The sequence below is a fragment of the Dipodomys merriami genome, unplaced genomic scaffold, assembly GCF_024711535.1.
Source record: "Dipodomys merriami isolate MVZ:Mamm:240054 unplaced genomic scaffold, mDipMer1.0.p SCAF_37, whole genome shotgun sequence".
Taxonomy (NCBI): domain Eukaryota; kingdom Metazoa; phylum Chordata; class Mammalia; order Rodentia; family Heteromyidae; genus Dipodomys; species Dipodomys merriami.
This window is the reverse complement of record NW_027205270.1, coordinates 483,435-503,001: the sequence shown is the minus strand read 5'-3', so window position 1 is coordinate 503,001 and position 19,567 is coordinate 483,435. Positions and strand designations below refer to the sequence as shown.

General features: G+C 46.9%; 1 protein-coding gene across 1 annotated transcript in view; it reads right to left on the bottom strand.

Moving 5' to 3' along the window:
- Atp6v1b1 (ATPase H+ transporting V1 subunit B1) overlaps positions 1-16,580 on the bottom strand; it is a 31,617-nt gene extending 15,037 nt beyond the window's left edge. The window contains exons 1-2 of the mRNA XM_069988924.1: positions 16,380-16,580; positions 9,752-9,807 (exon numbers count right to left, since the gene is read on the bottom strand). Coding sequence (XP_069845025.1) covers positions 9,752-9,807; positions 16,380-16,497 — 174 coding nt within the window. The 5' untranslated portion in view covers positions 16,498-16,580. The remainder of the gene's footprint in view (positions 1-9,751; positions 9,808-16,379) is intronic.
- Between the last annotated feature and the right edge of the window lie 2,987 nt (positions 16,581-19,567).

The following is a 19,567-nucleotide window of genomic DNA, read 5'->3' as shown; positions in this document are numbered from 1 at the left end:
AATAAAATTAAATTAAATTAAAAAAAATAAAATAAAATTAGGAGGCAAACAAGAATACTTGTCACTGTTCGATAAAGCACAGCACTGGACAATAAAAGGAATCAATATTAAAAGGAAATAAAACCATCATTTACAGGAAAATAGATGAAAGTGGAGATCATGATGCTAAGAGAAGTAAGCCAGTCCCATGGAGACAAGGATTGCATGTTTTCTCTATTATGTAGGATCTGGGGGTGGGGGCAGGGGAAAGGCAAGGACAGAATGGTAAAAGAAAGGCTATTAGGGATGTAAAAGGAGTAAGGGAAAAGTCAGAGGGTGGATAAAAATATAATAGAGGGATGGAGATAAAGTAAATTATATGCACATATGAAAATGTTATAATGAAATTTCCCTTTGTAAAATTAACATTAATAAAACCTCATTTGGTGAAAAAAAAACCTATGTGCTTAAAAGCTCTGCAATGCCCAAGTCAATAAAGAGAGCTCCAACAAAAACCAGAGACTAATTTCTCTTACAAATATGGCTGCAGAAATTCTTTTTTTTTTTCAGGTAAGGGGTAGGTTTATTCAGTAGACCTGCTGGGACCAGGCAAGGTTGGCACTCCACGCGGCTGGCAAAAGGCCTGGGAAAAAGAGAGGGCTGGGAAAGAGAGTGTTAGGTTTTTAAAAAGAGGTAGCCGAGTAAGAACAGCACCACTCATGATGGCCCTCCATGCGGCTGGGAAAGGCCTGGGAAAGAGGTGGGAAAGAGCTGAGAAAGAGCTAGAAAAGAGAAGAGAGAGCTGGGAAAGAGAAGAGAAGGAAAGAGCTGAGAAAGAGCTAGAAAAGAGCAGAGAGAGTGGCTGCAGAAATTCTATTTGTTCATCTAATCAGGCTGCAAACATGTGAATAAGTAGAGTTTGTTTCAATAATGTAAGGCTGGAACAATCATCATCAGGAAGTTTGTCAACATTTGACATAATTCATAATAATAGGGAGTTGGTCAACAAAAATGCTCAACAATAATAATAAGTTGGTCCACAACAACAACAACAAAAACCCTGGAATAGAAGAATCCCTTCATATGAATAGAAGCAAAAATGCTTTTGATAACATTTACAAAGCAGCTGTGTCTAATATAGTTCTATGTCAAACAGGAACAAGAAGCAACTGCCTGAACACTGTTTATCAAAACCAGCATCAGCATCCTTATGCATGGGGAAATGATAAAGCCCTTTTTATTTCTGCCATACATTGGAAATACAGGTATATATGTCACTATTGTTAGTATTGTTTTAGAAATCTTAATTTATACAATAAGAAAAAGTATTTGAATATGCCAACAAACTTAAGTGGAAATATTCTATGTTAAGGAATAGCAATGGAAGAGGCTATATTATTTGAAAATATCAAATAAAAGCTATAGGAAAGCATTCATAAATCATAGAAAAAATATTGATGATCAAGTGCAACCCATAACTCTAGGTTAAATCCTGTTCTGGAGGGGAAAATGCTGTGAAGACCCTATTAGGAATTGGAATATGGGTGGTAGATAAGAGTATTGTATCAAGTGTAAATTCCTGAAGTTAGTAATTCTATTATGGCTGTGTAAGAGAATAGCTTTGTTCTTTGGAAGACATGTTGGGGGCATAATTTACATGTGAGAGATTCAGAAAAAAAATATATATATATATTTATATACATACACAGAGCAAGTGGTAAAACAAAGGGGATAAAAAGTTAACAATTGTATATGTGGATGGTCCTGATACTGTTTTTATTTTTGCATAAAGCAGAAGTAATTGGGGCTAAAGGTGTGGCTCAGTGGCAGACCAGTTGCCTAGCACGTGTGATACCCTGGGTTTGATGTTAGATCTCAAATACCACAAACAAAACAAATAAAAACCTGAAATTGTCTCAAAATAAAAGCATGTTGATGTAAAAAAGACATACCTCTTTTATTTGTAGATGAGATTGTAAATCTAGAAACATTGAAAATAGCTCTGCTTAAAACCACACACACACACACACACACACACACACACACACACACACACGGATAGATCTGAGAATTCTGAATGCATTATAAATATATAAAAATCAGTTGTTTTCCCCCTATTCCAATGATAATCTTTAGGAGAGGTAATAGAGAAAAATATAGTTTTCAATATTTTATAGATCTCATATTTTACAGGGCCCAAGCCTGAAAGATATCTGGTAATAAATATAACAAAGAAAGACATACAAAAGAGAATAAAGAATAAAGTCTTATTGAAGAGCATAAAACAAGTTGTACAAAATGGGGAACAATATTTCCTTCCAAGGCAGAATGGCTTATTATCATAAAGACATGAATTCTTTCAAAAGTGTATAAATACATCCTCCATGGATTACTATTTCTTTTGGAATATAATAAAATGATCTTTAAGTCCATATAATGTCTGAGAATAGCCAAAAACAGATATGGAAAAGATCAGAAATAGAGATTTTGCCTGATTAGATAATAAAACTATCTAATTTTTTAAAAAAATCAAGCAGTATATTTTGTAAGGTAGACAATGGACTAGTGGAACAGATGAGAGAGCTCAGGAACAAAACTCAGATTTTACATGCTATGGTAACTCACAGTGGAAAAGAATCTATTGCATAAATATACCAACACAACTGGGTTTCAAGATAATTACATCATAAACACAAGTATACCAGAGCTATATAAAATGCATAAATGTAAAGCCAAGGCAGATTCTAAAATTTCTGCAAGAGCTTTCCCTCTTTCCTGTTTTTCCCCTGAACAATCTAGTTGGCAGTTGAGAAGTGTCTCTAAGGAATTTGAATCCACAACACACAAAAAGTAGAACTAGACATTTGAGAGAACTGTACGCCAAAGACACACAAAATAAAGAGTCAGATATGGAGGATGAAAAGGAACCCCACAACTCAGAATATAAGCGTCCATATGTGGAAAAATTTAAAGGAGAATGAAGAGAAATATAAATGTAAAGAGATAATCACCTTCATTAGTCATCAGGGGAATTTAAATGAAGTCAGAACTCACATTCTTCTAGTTGATATGCAACATTACAGGAGAGAATATATTCAGAGTGGGAAGAAGTATTCTCATCAGTGGATGAGAATGGGAGTTACTGCAACCTCCCAGCCCCCGCTTTTTTTTTTTTTTTTTTTTTTGTCGATCGTGGACCTGAACTCTGGGCCTGGATGCTGTCCGTCAGCTCTTTAGCTCAAGGCTAGCACCCTACTACTTGAGCCACAGCACAACTTCTGGCTTTTTTTTTTTTTTCCTGCTTATATGGTGCTAAGGAATCAAACCCAGGGCCTCATGCATGCAAGGCAAGTCCTCTACCACTGAGCCACCTTCCCAGCCCACTGCAACCCTACTGAGCAAGCAAGCTTCCCCAAATTATCTATCTATCTATCTATCTATCTATCTATCTATCTATCTATCTATCTATCTATCTATCTATCTATCTATCTATCTATCTATCTATCTATCTAGTTGGGATGAAATCTACAGCTTTGTGTATGGTAAGCACAGATTCTATCTCTGAAATACCTCTCCAGACACATTTTCTTTTCTTTTTTTTTTTTTTTTTTGGTGGTGGTGGTTGTATTGGGTTTGAATTCAAGGCATTATGCTTGATAGGCTGGCACTCTACCAGAGCCACGTCTCCAGCCCTGCCTTTTGCTAGTTAATTGGATGTAGAGTCTCAAAGCTCTACCTGTGCTGGCTTCAAACCTTGGTCGTTCAGGTCTCAGCTTTCTGAGTAGCTAGGTTTACAGACACAGCCCACTGATGTCCAGCTCCCACGTCTAAATTTATTTGTTTTATTTACTTTTTTCAATTCTGGAGTTTGATCTCAAGGCCTCTCAGTTACTTAGCTTGCTTGCTAAGCTTAAGCCACTTTTTTATGGCGGGGTGGGGGGGGGGTGGGGGGTGGGGGGGTCCGGTCATGGGGCCTGAACTCTGGGCCTGGGCTCTGTCCCTCAGCTCTTCAGCTCAAGGCTAGCACTCTACCCCTTGAGCCACAGCGCCACTTCCGCCTTTTTTCTTTTTGCTTATGTGGTGCTGAGGAATCAAACCCAGGGCCTCAGGCATGCAAGGTAAGTGCTCGCTCTACCACTGAGCCACCCTCCCAGCCCAAGCCACTTTTTTTTTATACCACGTAAGCCACATGTCCAGACTGGCTTTTTGCTTATTAATTGGAGATAACAGTCTCTCTATGTGGTCGAGCAATTCTGCTTCATAAGATCTCTCTTATAGTAATAAAAATCCATTTAAAAGGGATATACTTCATATCATTGCTATTTCTAGTAGCAAAATCTGCTGAGACTACTGAATAAACCACAGTACACCTGTGCTTTAACCCACGATGTTACTACCTAAGAGAATGATCAACAATGTGTGTCCAGGGACCTGGAGGGAACCCATGACATCAAGAACCAGCACCCTGCACATGTGTGTTCACCTATATTAAGCCCATTCAGCAGAGATCATGTTATCTCAGGGGCTTAGGTTAAGTTCTAGGGACAGGTGGTTAAATGTGTTTGCTCTGTATCCCACTAGTTACCAGGAATGTGTATTATTTTGTAATTGCAATGTAGGTAGCTATCCTCATCATTTCTATCATTATAGCCTGTGGTATCCAAAGACTAGGGGAAAGGGTAGATGGCCCAGTTCCCCAAGAATATGTCTCCAGAGTACAGGCCACTCCCTAAAGCACTCCTACTGGATTAAACCTAAGATCCCTTGTCTGCAGCTCTGACTTTACTGATGCCAGCTCCAGTTTGGGTCCCTCTTGTCCTAGGAAGAAGAAATCAGGAAGATGTCCTAACTACATAATTTCCCCCTACAGGGTTAATGTCTTTAAGAGGAGACACACCCCCTGGAATCGGGCTCGAGGCGCGGCAAATACCTAGCCTGCTTGGGTTTTCAACCACAAGGGGGAGCCCAAGAGCAATGATAGTAAGAATTGGGAGAATGAGTTCTCTGTTGTGGGTCTGTGCTCTATCTGAAGCAGCCGTGGTTTCTTCATTTATCATCCCACTGCAGGTGAATGTGGGCTATTACCTTTAGGAGGAAAATGTCTGGATTACATAGGCAAGAGTGAGCTCAAAAGAAATCAGAGAGGGGGTTCAATAAAATTAAGTAGTGGGGTGAGACCAAGTGCAAATCTCTGCGTGGGTAGAAACGAGGGTAATGCACGCTGTGTCCCTAAAGGAGGATGTCAGAGCAAATGAAACTTTTAATTTTGACAGAATTGGGTGTGAACTTAGGGCCTTGACCTAGCAAGTGTTCTATTACTTGAACCATGCCCTCAACCTGGAATAACCTGGAATAGGCTAAATAGCTGATAAGAAGAACTATCTATCCTAACAATCCCTGGCATGGAAGGTACAGCATCTAGAATCCTTTAGGAAGAGAAAGTCAAGCACTCTCTCTCTCTGTCTCTCTGTCTCTGTCTCTGTCTCTCTCTCTCTCTCTCTCTCTGTCTCTCTCTCTCTGTCTCTCTCTCTCTGTCTCTCTCTCTGTAGGAGAAATATTATTCATTGCTAGTTATAGCAGTGACACAGGGGGACAATTCCTATAGCAATTGTGGGCTTATACACCAAGAAGTCCCATTACCTAGGTATAAATGGAGCAAGCTTGATCCTACCAGCTCTCACTGTTGGCTACTCTTACTAGATTTCAGGGAGAGGAGAGGATTCAGTGCAAGCCATCGCCTCTGCTAGAGGAGAAGAATGACTTCTCCATCAGCCAGGACATAGGCAGGGAGGCTGCTGGGTCCTTGTGGAGGACAAGGAATTTCTGAGCAAACCTGCCAAGACTGAGCTGAGGCCAAGGCCTCATCTACGTACAAGACAATGTGGGAGCTCTTCTTAGAAATTACCTTCCAGGCTGATGCACTGTCCCTTGAAAGCAATCTGAGATATTTGGGATTAAATCTGGTGGATAAGATGGGTACTTAGTTCACATTTCAACAAGGACCAGTTTAAATAGTGGAACACAGGAGATGAAAGATCATCTATATCAGTGGTTCTTAACATGTGGTCTGCAGACCAGTGGCAGCAACACCTGTGGATTTGTTGCCCTTTGGCTCTACCCCAGACATGCTGCATCAGAACTTTGGGTGGAGCCAAGCCTGCCTATTAGTAAGCCCTTCTGGGGATTCTGACAGGTGTGTTTAAGTTTGAAAACTAATGCTTTCATGAAATCTCTCCAGCCTACCCCAAGCAGTTAGATGCCTAACCTCCATATCCCTCTTTAATGCTTGCTAGTAACTGCTGTGTGAGCTTGAGAGACTATGGGCATATAAGAATGTGTTAGTATGAGTGTGTGTGTGTAGAAATGTGTGGGCTTCTAAGAATATGTGTATGTGAATGTGTTATGTGTATGAATGAGCATGTTATGTGTACTTTTGTGAGCTCAGGGCTGGGATGTGGCTACCTCATGACTTAAGAGGGTTAATCCTATGCTTTTGGGAGTCACAACCCCTAGAAAATCAGATGAATCTAGAAAATCTCCTCCAAATGTATTAGTTTGACTCCAAAATTAGTCTTTTGTTGTGATTTATTTAGATGAGTTTGAGAATGTTGGTTATCTTGCCTCTGACAGCAATATCCTATTTATATTCAAAAAAGTCATTTGTAATGCTGTTCATAAATAGGTACTCACTAAATATTGGTTAAATTGCTCAACAGTTTGTTTTCTTCAGTATAATCTGAAAGAATAAAGCATGTCCACAGTAAATAAAATATTAGTTTGCATGTGATTCAAGAGCCTTACTCTCTTGGTGAAGAACTTCTGATTGACAATTTTTTTTCTCTAACATGATTTAATTTTCCATTTGAAACAAGAATAAATTTCCCGTGTAATTCAATGTGGACAGAAGGTGGCACTGGAGAGGTAGAATTGTGACAATTTGCAGGACCTCTGGTAGAGGGAGGGCAGGTGGGCAGCGGAGAGGGGTGCAGAAGAGTTTGGAGGTTCCTAATACATAGGAATAATAATATTTTTTTTTTTGGGTCCGGTCGTGGGGCCCGAACTCTGGGCCTGGGCGCTGTCCCTCAGCTCTTCAGCTCAAGGCTAGCGCTCTACCACTTGAGCCATAGCGCCACTTCCGGCTTTTTTCATTTTGCTTATGTGGTGCTGAGGAATCGAACCCAGGGCCTAAGGCATGCAAGGCAAGCGCTCTACCACTGAGCCACCTTCCCAGCCCGGAATAATAATATTTTAGGAGATGGAAATATTACCTACTCTGATCTGATTATTTTTAATTCTAAACATGTGTTGAATTATAATACTACCCCCCACAAATAAGTTCATACTGTATATGCCAACTTTAAAAAGTCAAATGTTGAATCTCATATAAGAACAAAATTGGGAGCTGGCAGCTTACACCTATAACAGGAGGCTGAAATACAAAGGATCAAGGTTTGAACTCACCTCAGGCAGGAAAGGGCCTCCATCTCCAAAGTCAGGACTATAGGCATGGCTCAACTGGTAGAGTAGAGTACCAGCTGAGCAAGTAAGTAAGCTGAGCAAGAACGAGGCCTCTGAATTCTAATGCCAGTACCACCAAAACTAAACCACCAACTTCTTGTCTTTTTTAATAGTGATAATTAATTACAATACCTATTATGACAATTTGGATCTAAAAATCAAATTGTGTTGTGTTCCTTGTCATAATTTAAATAATAAAAATATTTAAAATAAACAAAAGCAAAACTCAAGAGGCCTGATTCTTCAGGGCTGGGTGTGGAGCTACATGCCTAGAATTTCTGCTACTGGGGAGGCACAGATAAGAAGATGGGGAGAATAGAGGAGGACAAAAGTCAAACAAGAGGTCTGAGGCTGAGCCCAGATGAAGACCTTATCTGGGGGAAAATAGAAAAAAAAGACACTAGGGATAAAACAAGGGCTTAGGTAAACGCTAGAACACTTGCCTGGCAAGTGTGGGTGGTGAGCGAGAGAGCCCCATTACCAGCAGGGAAAAAACGTCTGACTCCTTGACCCCAGTATGCCCTCAAATTATTATCCACCACAATTCCTTCTATGACATCTCTTACACTATTGAGCCAAACAGTAGTGTCCATCTAAATTGGGAATCTATGTTCTAGTGATAATGTTTTGCTATGATCTATATCAAGAAAAACTAATATTCATTCATTATTCAACCATTCATTCATCTCAAGTCATTCACCTTCCTTTAAACTAATGTAAACTCAGGACCTACTATGATTTAGATGTTCATTAAAAACCTGGTCTTTTGGGTCCTGGAACTAAGGATTAAATAAAATGCAGTGCCCAATAGGAGGACACAATGTAGGGAGCAGGGAAGAGACTTGTGACAAGCTCATGATCCACAGCCTCAAATGGTTATTGTCAATAAGGCTACAGAAAGTGTAGAGGAGGAAGGCTGATGCCCAGGAGGCTAAGGGAGGCATCCGGGGAAGGGGAGCTCTCAGTCCCAAGGATAAGTCAGAGATAGAACAGGGTTAGGGTGGCCTAGGAGGCAGGGGGGAAAATAAGTGCTAAAGTCCAGGGGCATCATGAGGCAGCTGTAGGCAGAGACAGGTGGATTTCTAAATAGAAAGAGAGAGTGGAGACCACAAGAGGAGGCCTGTGAGAAGGGGCTGGAGGTGAAGAAGTCCAAGAGCTCAGGTCTGAATGCTACAGGTAGAGAGAGGATGGGAGGGCCCAAGATTGAGACTCACTGGCCAGTGCCATGGCAAGTATTGGTGAGAGAGATGGAGCTGATGAAACATGGGCACTGGCAGAATGGGTTCCAGGATGAGAGAGTTCAAGAGTGGCACCCAGTTCTAGTTTGCTCTGGTTTGCTGGGGATGAGGTGGGGGGTCTGGGTTTGGGAATCAGTTGACTGAAGAAGAAAAGCAGTGTGCTGAAGATCACTTTGACCTCCGACAGGCCCCTAATCACTCCAAAGTCCCCAACCTGAGGACTGGAAATCCTGCTGGTGTCTGCCAGTCTTTGCAGTTCCTGAGGGTGGGGAGGATAGCTTCCATCCCACTGGCCCTCACTTCCCACCCAAAGGGCTGGCTCTGACACTGAGATGGTCCAAAGGCCACCAAGCTCCTGAGAAGTAGACCAGCCTTAGCCTCTTCTTGCCGGCAAGAGCCCAGCTGTCAAGGAAGTCAGGCACAAGTAATGTCCTCTAAATGAGGCACAATTAGACCAGGTTAGCCCACCCATCAGGGGAGAAGCACATTTCCCAAGACTCAGAACTATTGATCTACAATGATGTGTGTGTGTGTGCACAAATGCACTCGTGCACATGCACGTGCTACTCCTGGAGCTTGAACTTAGGGCTTGGGCACTGTCCCTTAGTGTTTGTGCTCAAGGCTAGTGCTCTACTGCTTAAATTACATCTCCACTTTAGACTTTTTGATGGTTAATTGGAGATAAGAGTCTCAGACTTTCCTGCCTAGGCTGGCTTTGAACCACAATCCTCAAATCTCATTATCCTGAATAAGATTATAGGCATGAGCTGCCAGTGCTTGGCTATTTGTGGTTTTTACAGTCTCTCTCCATCCACAAAATCAGGAAGGAGAAACTTTGGTTACCTGGGGGCATAGGCAGGGCAGGAGAATGTGGAAGTGGGCAATGTGAATGGGGCCAGGAAGATCGAGACAGTCCTTGTGGGCTACGTAGGGGAAGGCAGTTAGGAGAAATCCTATGAGGAGTGGGGGTCTTGGAATTCAGCCTTGGTAATAGGAAAGCAGCACAAGAGTCTTACCTTGACCTGGTCCAGCACCACCAGAGGCCCATTGACACTGCACACGGTCCTGTAGGCTGGGGGATTAGAAAGGTAATGAGGGTCTCACCTATTACATACACCCCTCCCAGTTCTGACTCCAGAGCACATGCGCGCGCGCGCGCGCACACACACACACACACACACACACACACACACACACACACACCAGATAGAGAGAGAGAGAGAGGTATCCTCTGCCATTCCTCCCTCTACCCACCCCTACCTCCTCCCTAGTTTGGGCCATCAGGGTCATTAGCTGTGACAGGGCCAGTCACCATTGCTGTAAGGGTCATGCCCCTGCCTGCAGGGCCCCTGCTGCCTCTGGACACCTGCAGGAGGCTGGGGGAGGGTGGGCAAGGGCAGAGGCCTCCTCAGAGACCTCCCCAGCCCTGCTGAGGCCCTTTTCCTCTTCATGTGGTTTCCCCTTTGGCCTCAGCACATCCCCCACCCTCCACCCCGCCAAGGCCTCTCTGACTTATATTTCCTAAAAGCTTGTTGGTTTCAGATGTGGCCAAGTGCCCTCTTCTGCCCCTCTCCAGATCCTCCTTCCCCCCGTGCACTCATCAGGTACCATAGGGGATGAATACACCAACAAGGCCTCTGTTGTCACCACCAGGCCCTGGTCAGGCAGTGGTGAGGAGGCTCCCAGACTCCCTGGCTCACTGGGTTTTCCCAGTAAGGAGAAGAGAAGGGAGGAAGTGAAAAGGAAGGAGGAAGAAATGTCCACAGATCCAGTGCCTGGAGAGACGCACAAATGAGAATGAGCTTAGCTTACAGTGTTGGATTAGCTTAGCTATCAAGAAACATTGCTCTGTAAGAGGCAGCCATGGGTTGGCAGCCAAGAAGCCTAGCTCTGGTTCTGCCAGGGACTAGCTGAGAAAATTGGCATGGCCCTTTCCCCTAGTCTTTCCCTGGGGGTTTGTAGCTTACCAACAATACAACTAAGACAATGGAATTTACAAAGGGGAGATGGGCAGGGTACTTGGAGGAGCTGGGTCCTTCTACAGATGTAACACCACAGAAGGAAGGGAAGGAAAATGAGCATTAGCCTGGCCCAGGGTCAGCTTATGGTAGAGATGGAACTGGGTCCCCATCTTGGCTTCCCATGAACCCCTACTGGTTCAATAGCTCTCTCATTCTTCTGCTTCTGAGCATACCTGGCCCCAAGCCACTCTGTCCCAACAGGAACTCACACCCTTCTTGGCCAGGACCTCTGTAGCCCAACCCCTTACTTTTGTCTGATCTAAGCTTCTTTTACAGGATGTGGAACATGAAGCCAGACTAGGAAAGATGACCCCTGCACAGAGCTTTTTGAGGATTGACAAGTGTGAAGACTCTTTGCAAAATTCAGGGCCCAAGGAGAGCATGGGGAGATGTTCCTTGCCTGAGTATCTCACTACAGACCCAGTACTCACAGCCTCCCTCTCTCCTTCCTCTGGATTCCCAGGAAGGAGGCCCCACCTTTGTCTTAGGCAAGTCCGTCCCCTGCATCAAAGTCTTTCCCACTCAGGGTTCTTATATCCCTTATCCTCCAAAACCTCTTAGCTGGCTTTAGAGACCAGACCTTTTGGCTGGTCTCTAACAATTTTCTTCTCTTCCCCACCTCCTACCCTAGTCTCAACCCCTTCCACTCTTGGCTTCCAAGGCGTGCTTTCTTTCTAGGCCACCATTGTCAGCCAATGGATTCATCCAAGGTGGCCCTGACATGCCACTTGAGGCTGGGTACATTTTTCTCTTCTGGGGAGGCCTCTCTCCTCCTCAGGCTCCATGGAAGACACCCCCCCCATATCCCTCCATAACATCCTACAGTTTCTGTTTTCTCACTTCTCTTTCCCTCCTGGGATCTGCTTTCCTTCTTCCCTCCTCCTCTCTTCCTGTCTTCAGGCACTTTGCTCAAATCTACTGCATGAAATAAAAGTGATAAATCAAATTTGCAGCTTTCAATCTGAAAACAATAGCAGAAGGTGCTAAGAAGAGAAAGAACAGGAAGGCTGAGAGATGGGCCTGGGACAAGACTAGGTGCTCCAGAAAGAAACTTGGAGGGAAAGGCCATTCTAGAGCTCCCTGCTTCAGGAGAGTTCTCCATGCAGAGCGAGGGTGTTGGGGTCAGGGCACAGGAAGCATAGAGCAGCTCGGAGGTGAAAGGACCTCTCACTTGGTGCACAGTCTATGACACACACATAGGCTGGCTTCAGTGCTGGAAGACGTTGTCAAGAGATCTGCTGCCTCCCAGAACACAGCTGGCAAATGGAAAGCATTCAAGAAACACTTGTGGGATGACTTACGGAAGGCATTGGCTGATTCCCTCTGTTAACTTCACTAAATCCCATCAGAATCCGTGGCCCCTCCTTCCTGGCCCCCAAACCAAATGAGGATCCCGTTGGCCAGCCTAAGGAGCCACACTGCTAGTTCTTGCCTACTCTGTGACAGAGAGGTGGGAGAGATGAAGATCATGCATAGTGCTAGGGGAGGTGGCAGGCCCTGGTAGACCTCTGGTGAGGCGGAGTGGCTGACAGAGACTGGGCATCCCTAAGTCTCAAGGTGGGGAGGGGGGATCACCAGGCTCCATCTATTCCCTCCTGCCTACACACATGGTATTTTGATCAAATTGCCTGGATTTTGAAGACTCTGCAGGTGAGCCTGGCACAGAGAAAATCAGAAGCAGGATTAGGTTAGCACAGGAGAGACCTGCATGTTTTAAAGCATCACAAAGAGCTGGTATTTTGCCGGCCTCATGGAGAAAACTCCAGCCAGAGGAGGAGAAAGGGGAGGTGGAGGAAGAAAGCAGTGAACCTGGGTAAAAAGACACAGGGTGGGTGGGCCAAAGTGAGGGCCCTGTGGAAGGGGAAGGGGCCCCAGGAAATCACTTCCAATTTCATCGCCAAGGGAGACAGGTCTTTCAACTTTCCCCCTTCACTCATGGCTGCACCTCTACTTCCCAGCCTTTGTCACATGGAATCCCAGTTCACCCAGTGCCTGGCAAGGGAGGGCAAGGGAGGAGGTGGTGGAGGTTATGGGATTAAAGGATCCACACCCTTTCCTCTGGAGGAACAGGAGCTGCTCTTTCCTGCAGGCTGCTGACTGGTGCCTGTGGCCAGGCTCAGCTAAAGGGAAGTTAGGATGGGAGGTCGATGCTTCCACCAGCCCAGACCACACAGTGGCCAGCAGGAGGTGCTCTTGTGTGAGCTGCTTTCCCCAGCTTCAGCTGCCCAGTGCCCAGCTCTAGTGAGGACTCAGAGTGGCTGGAAGAGGCCATTGCTCCACAGTCTGGAGCCTTCATTGCAGAAATGCCCCTGTTGGGCTCAGCACTGGACTGTCCACATACATAAGGCCTCATCCCAAACTGTCTCTTGCAGCCTCTCTTCCCTATCCTCTCTCCTAAGACTCCTTAGCACCACAGACTGGTACCCTAGAGGAACAGACACAGTCAGCTAATTGACACAGGTTGATTATTTATCCAACCTAGCTAGACACAGATAGTTCTATTGGTTGTAAAACTCTGACCTGGTGTGTCCATTGCATGGAGAGGCAAACTGAGGCTCCGAAACTTGGCTGATTTCTCCTATGTAATTCAGGGCAGTATCTTGTGGTCTTAAGGGACGATGGTCACTGCCCAGCCCCCAGGATGTCCCCCTTGACCCTGGAGAGGGAAGGGAGGGTGCAGAGCTGTCTGCAAAAAGTTGGGCAAATGACCTGAAGGGCACTCCCTCAATGGGCTTTCTCCAGACTTAGCAGACACTCCTCCCAGCTGCTCTGTCCACCCCCTCTCCATTGTCCTAGCTGACACTTTGGGTTGTGCTTTGGGCTGCTGGCTGGCGGAGCCCTCCCTACCCCCACCTCCCTGCCGCCTTCCCTGTCAAAGACCCAGCAGGGCTCCAGCAAGGCCCACTAATTAGCGCTGGCCCAGCCACACCTGCAGCGTCTGGGAGCAGGCGCCCCTGCGTGAGGCCAGGGTGGGGGTGAGCTGGGGGCAGCAGGTCCTCAACCTCCTCTCAGCTGGAAGGATTAGGGGAAGGAGGGCAGGCACTGGAAGCTGGGGGTCTTCGAATCAGCCCATGACTCTGCTGATGGGGACTGTCCTGGAACTTCCTCTCCTTTCAGTTTAGGCAACTGGCAGGACAGCAAAGCCAGTGGCATGGTATCCAGCCCCTAGAAAAATCTGCCTTGGCTCCCTGCTTCCAACCAGGCTGCCAGCGTGTCCTTCAGAACCTTTGCTCAGGCTCAGTTTCCTCATCTTCCTCAGTCCAGCAACCTTGCTCCAGCCATGAAATGAGGCTCCAAGCACCTTCTCCCAATTGGGCCAATCCCCTGAGGGAACCTCATGGGAACAAAGGGGACCTTTCTTTTCCAGGATGGCTATTTATTGAGCCATCCTCCATTTTAATTCTGTGCTGCTCCTCCTTTCTGGCCACTCCTCTCTCTCAGCCACAGGGGTGACATGGTTCTTCCAGCCTTTGTTAAGATGAGTCCACCTTCTCTGGGGGTAACAGAGTTCTCAAGCTGCTCAGGGCTCACTTCCACCCAAACTAGCCTGGGGCCCTGGGCCCACTGGTCCCTCAGCAGGCCTCCTGGGTTCGGTCTCTGGATTTCTCAGCCTTGGGGAGTGTTTAAGACTCTCAGGATGGCAGAGAATATAAGGCAAGAGGTCAGAAAGGGACATTAGTCTCCTTTTATGCTGAAGAGTGTGAAATAGTTCTTGGGGAGAGGAGGGAGGGGGGCTCCAGACCCAACCTGGTTCCATGCCTGTCCCACAATTACCTGAGTTGGACAGAGAAGAAGTTACATGGGGAAGCCAAGGGTAGGTATCCCCAAGGGCTGTGGGGATACTAAGCAAGGGAAGGGCACAGGAGGGGGCAGAGTGTGAACTCTCGCCCCCTGACCTTTGCTCTGTGGAGGGTACACTCATTGGCCGGGATGGGGACCGCATGGAGCCATCACTTGAAGCCTCCATACAAGAGGCCTGCAAATGTGAGGGTTAGGGCCACTCAAACCCCTGCCCTCCGGGCTCCCCCCACCAGTTCCAGCTGGGGTCAGCATCCAGGGTGTTGACTGTAAATAGGAAGCTGGATGGGAAGAACTGGCTGGAGGCTGCTCCTGGCCTGAGCACTCTGCCTGGAGGAAGAGGTGGGCCAGTGAGGTGGTGTAGGCTGGATCCCAGCTAGGGTACATTCCAGAAGAAGGAAGGCAGAACCTGTAGGTCCAGACCACTGCCCCTCCCACCCTATGCCACGCTCCTATGCCCACGGGTGGGACAGCTGGCCTGAAGGTTCAGTTATCATAGGGGTCGGCCTCCCAGCTCCCACTCCAGGCCTGAGCTCTGGATACAACTCCATGAGTATTTATTACTGGGACTTGATGATCCCAGCATATTCTTGGTGGGGTGTCCAGGCTTCCCCACCTCTACAAAATAGGGCCTGTGGCCTGGCTTTCCTTGAAAAACCCAGTCCAACCTTCCCCAGTTCTCTCCCCCACACCCCCACACCCGTCTCATTTTTCTCTCCTGGAATTTGCTCTGCCCTCCTGTGCCTGTCTCAGTTTCAGCAGGAGCTGCACGCACACCCATGTCTTTCCTTCCTTCTGCTTGGGCCAGCTTGCTGGGTGCTCTGTGTTCCCCTCAATGTTCACCCCACCTCTATGGGAGGCAGGAAATAGGGGTGGCTATGTCAGATCCACCCCCTCTCACCCCCAAACCCCATTAGGAGCCTCTGGCTCTGCTTAGCGAGGACTGGTCAGGCTGGTTTACTCCCGTGAACTGGGCCATCAGAATTAACCAGGCCAGAGTGACCTTGGACAAGGAGACACAGAGGGATACTTCCCCTCCCTTTAGTCTTCTAGACATTGGCATGATTTCTTGGTCTCTGCCCCCAAACATCTGGCCTTGGGCCACCCCTGCAGAACAGGCACAGAAGCAACACACAGTGGGTGCATATAGGTGTACCTACACATTACATTGTAAGCATATAGGTGCTCCGACACTTACATACACATACTCTTATCCAAATTTTACACACACCCATACAAGCATCCACATGCACACACATACACACTGCTTAGACATGCAATATTGTCTGACCAGTAGCTCAAATGGACTCCCCTTGAATATACACACACCCAAGCACACTGGACATACCCCGCGCCCCCCTCCGCTTCACCCTTTGTATATACTTCCTCTCCCCAAGGGCAGTGCCTGTACCCACTGCTGCCCACAGACATCCTTTCTGTCCTCACATATCATGGGCAGCCACTGGCACACAGGGCACCAAGAACATGCCAAGAACACTCATGTGTTCTTCACTGTCCCACACAGCACCACATTTGATCAGATTCTTCCTCATGCTACGTGTTCTGGTGCATATTCCTCTCACATATGGACACACACACACTCATACACACTCAGAGGATGCACAATACACTCTTTCACTCTATGGAAGTTCATTGAAGCTTTCTCAGCCCAGGCTGAGAGCTCCATCCTTCCACCTGCTAGGGTGGCTATTGTACAGGCGGTCCCAGAGCCCTCTGGTCACCTCAGGTCTCCTTTTTTTCCTGAGGCAAGAAGTGTGAGTCCCAGCCTCCCACCCCAAGCTCACGGCTGGTCTCTCATACTCACTGATGCGGGGGTGGGTGATGTAGTTGCGAGTGATGGCTTGCGTATGCTCTCGGGCCATGCTTACATCACAGCTACTGCCAGGGAGGCCCCCTGGCCTGCTGTCTACCTTCATGGCCATGGCAAGCAGTAGTCTGACACACAGTGCCTGGTGCCCAAGCAAGCTGGTGGCAGTTATAGGACTTGAGGCCCAGCTGCAGCTGGAGCAGGCTGCCTAGCCTGTGTGCCTGTGGCCACCCCTCCCCTTTCTTCCTTCTCCTCCCTTTCCCCCTGCACTCCTCCCCTAGGTTGACTGTAAACAGGGAAGCCCAGGGCTGCATGCCAGCTCCAAAGCTTTCTCCACATACAAGCTGGGCAGACTGGAGGTAGCCGGTCATCAGGCAACTAGAGGCTGGCAAGGAGAAGAGCAGAGGGGGGAAATGTAACTTTCTAACCTTTATGCGTGGCTGCCCTGCAGCCCACAACTCCCTCCAGCTCCTCCCCTTTCTCTCCTCAGTGTCCTTCCAACCTGTCCTTCCTCTGCACCCCTTTGCCTGCCAATACCTGGCTATTCCTTATTCCATTGTCATCTGTGAAGCATCCTCTGGTCAACTTCTGTATCACCATCATCTCCTACAGGAAGTCTTCCCTGGATCCTCCTCTAGCCTTGATTCAGGATTCACTATGCACCTGATTCCATAGGCAGGTGGCTGTGCTATCCCTCCCCCTCCCCCCATGAAACCTGTGTCTCTCCCATCACCCTGGGTCTCCTTAAGCCTTTGTGCCTTGTGTTAGTGAGAACTTTCTGAGAAGCAGGCCTAGTTTCTCTATCTGAACCCAGTCAATGAAAATTTCCAGTTTCTCTCCCTCCCCCCCCCCACCCTGAATTACTTAAAAAAAAATCTGCAGGGTCCCCTACAAGCACCTGACATTCTCATCCTGTATCATGTATCTAAATATTCTGAGTTACTGATCAAGCTATGTCTGTGTCTGAAGCCTGGACCCCACCATGGCTTTCCAGAACCCTCTTTATGCTGGGCAGCTAAAGTGGGATGCTTTCATCAGGGCTAGTGGAGCATAACACAGGTGTGGCAAGCAAGGCAGAGTGGAGGCTGAGATGGCTGGACAAATTCCACAGCCACCCTGTGCCTCGCCTACACTCGAGCCCCTGCATTTCTAAGCACTTCCCCAAACTATGCCACCATGCAGAGGGTTGGGTGCAGCACGATGATGGAGGAATCACTATTCCCTACATTTCCATTCTGAGTGACCCAGAGGAGGTGGCCAATCTGAAACCCAGTTGTCAGCTGTGTATTCAGAGCGCATTGGAGCTGTCGGCAGTGCTTGTCTTTTCCATCACAGTCCCAGCTTCATCTGGATTCTCCAGCTGAGGATCCATTCTATTCTTGGATTTAGGTCCAAGACGGCTCCTGGTGATGACTGGGAGTGTTGGCTCAGCCTGTAATCCCAGATTCTCAGGAAGCAAAGATTGGGAGGGTTGAGGATTGAGGCCAGCCTGGGAAAAAAAAAAAGGGAGACCCTATCCAAGAAAAATAACTAACCCAAGAGGTCAGGGGTGTGGGTTAAGAAGTAAAGTGCCCACTTAACAAGGCAGAGGCTCCGAGTTCAATCTCCTGTACCACCACCACCAAAAAAAAAAAAAAAAAAAAGGCAGGGCAGGAGTTAGATGTGAAGGGGTACCATGAGGGTGGTATTTCTTTTTTTTTTTTCTTTTTTTGGGTCCGGTTGTGGGGCCTGGGCGTTGTCCCTCAACTCTTCAGCTCAAGGCTAGCGCTCTACCACTTGAGCCACAGCACCACTTCCAGCTTTTTTTCTGCTTATGTGGTGCTGAGGAATTGAACCCAGGGCCTCATGCATGCAAGGCAAGTGCTCTACCACTGAGCCACCTTCCCAGCCCCACTCGGGTGGTATTTCTGTTGAAGCAAAAATTCTACATCTTGCTAGGCACTGGTGGCTCAACCCTGTTGTACTAGCTACTCAGAAGATTGAGACCCAGGCTTCAAGCCAGCCCAGGCAGGAAAGTCCATGAGACTCTTATTTCCAATTAATCATCCAAAAAAGCCATAAGTAGAGCTGTGGCTCAATGGGGTAGAGCTCTAGCCTTGAGCAAAAAACAGTCAGGGACAGTTCCAGGTTTGGCACAGGAAAAAAAAAAAGTCCTGCATCCTGAGTACATGATGATTCCATAAATCAACACAAGTGACAAAACAACATGGAACTATGTACTATGCAAAGATCTGTTTCCTGGTTTGATTTTAAGCTCTTTATGGAGTTGCAGCCATTGGGAGAAATTGAGTGAATCTTTGCAACTTCCTGTACTTCTATACAATAAAAGTTAAATGAGGGCTGGGAAGGTGGCTCAGTGGTAAAGTACTTGCCTTGCATGCATGAGGCCCTGGGTTTGATTTCTCAGCACCACATAAACAGAAAAAGCTGGAAGTGGCGCTATGGCTCAAGTGGTAGAGTGCTAGCCTTGAGCTGAAGAGCTGAGGGACAGTGCCCAGGCCCAGAGTTCTAGCCCCATGACTACCCAACCCCCCCAAAAAAAGTTAAATGAAAGTGTCTTGAGCCCCCCAAAAAAGTTTTTGAGTACTGGTGTGGCAGTGTTGGCAATGGGCAAATACTAGAGCCTGGGTTTTGTTTCTCTTTTGGATGTCTTCTCTCCCACTCTAGAATCTGGTCTCATCCTGCATTGTCCACCCTCTTAAAAGATTAAATGCTCCCTTCCCCATTGAGATTTTTTGTCAGTTTTGGGGCTTTAACTCTGGGCCTAGGCACTGTCCCTCAGCTCTTCAGCTCAAGGTGAGCATTCTACCACGTTAACCACAACACCACTTTCAGTTTGCTGGTGGTTAATTGGAGATAAGAGTCTCATAGACTTCCCTGCCAGGGCTGGCTGTGAACGGTGATCCTCAGATCTCTGCCTTCTGAGTAGCTAAGATTACAGGTGTGAGCCATCGGTGCCCAGCTTAAGTATTTTTGTTTGTTTTGTGCTGGTACTGGGGCTTGAACTCAGGTTCTGGGCAGTCACACTGACTGCCTTACTTGTTTTTGCTCAACTTTTGTTGTTACTGACTACCCTTAGCTTGTTTTTGCTTAAGGATGAAGCTCTACTACTTGAACTACACCAGAAGAGTCTCATACTTTTCTGCCTGGGCTGGCTTCAAACCTAGATCCTCCTCAGGATTACA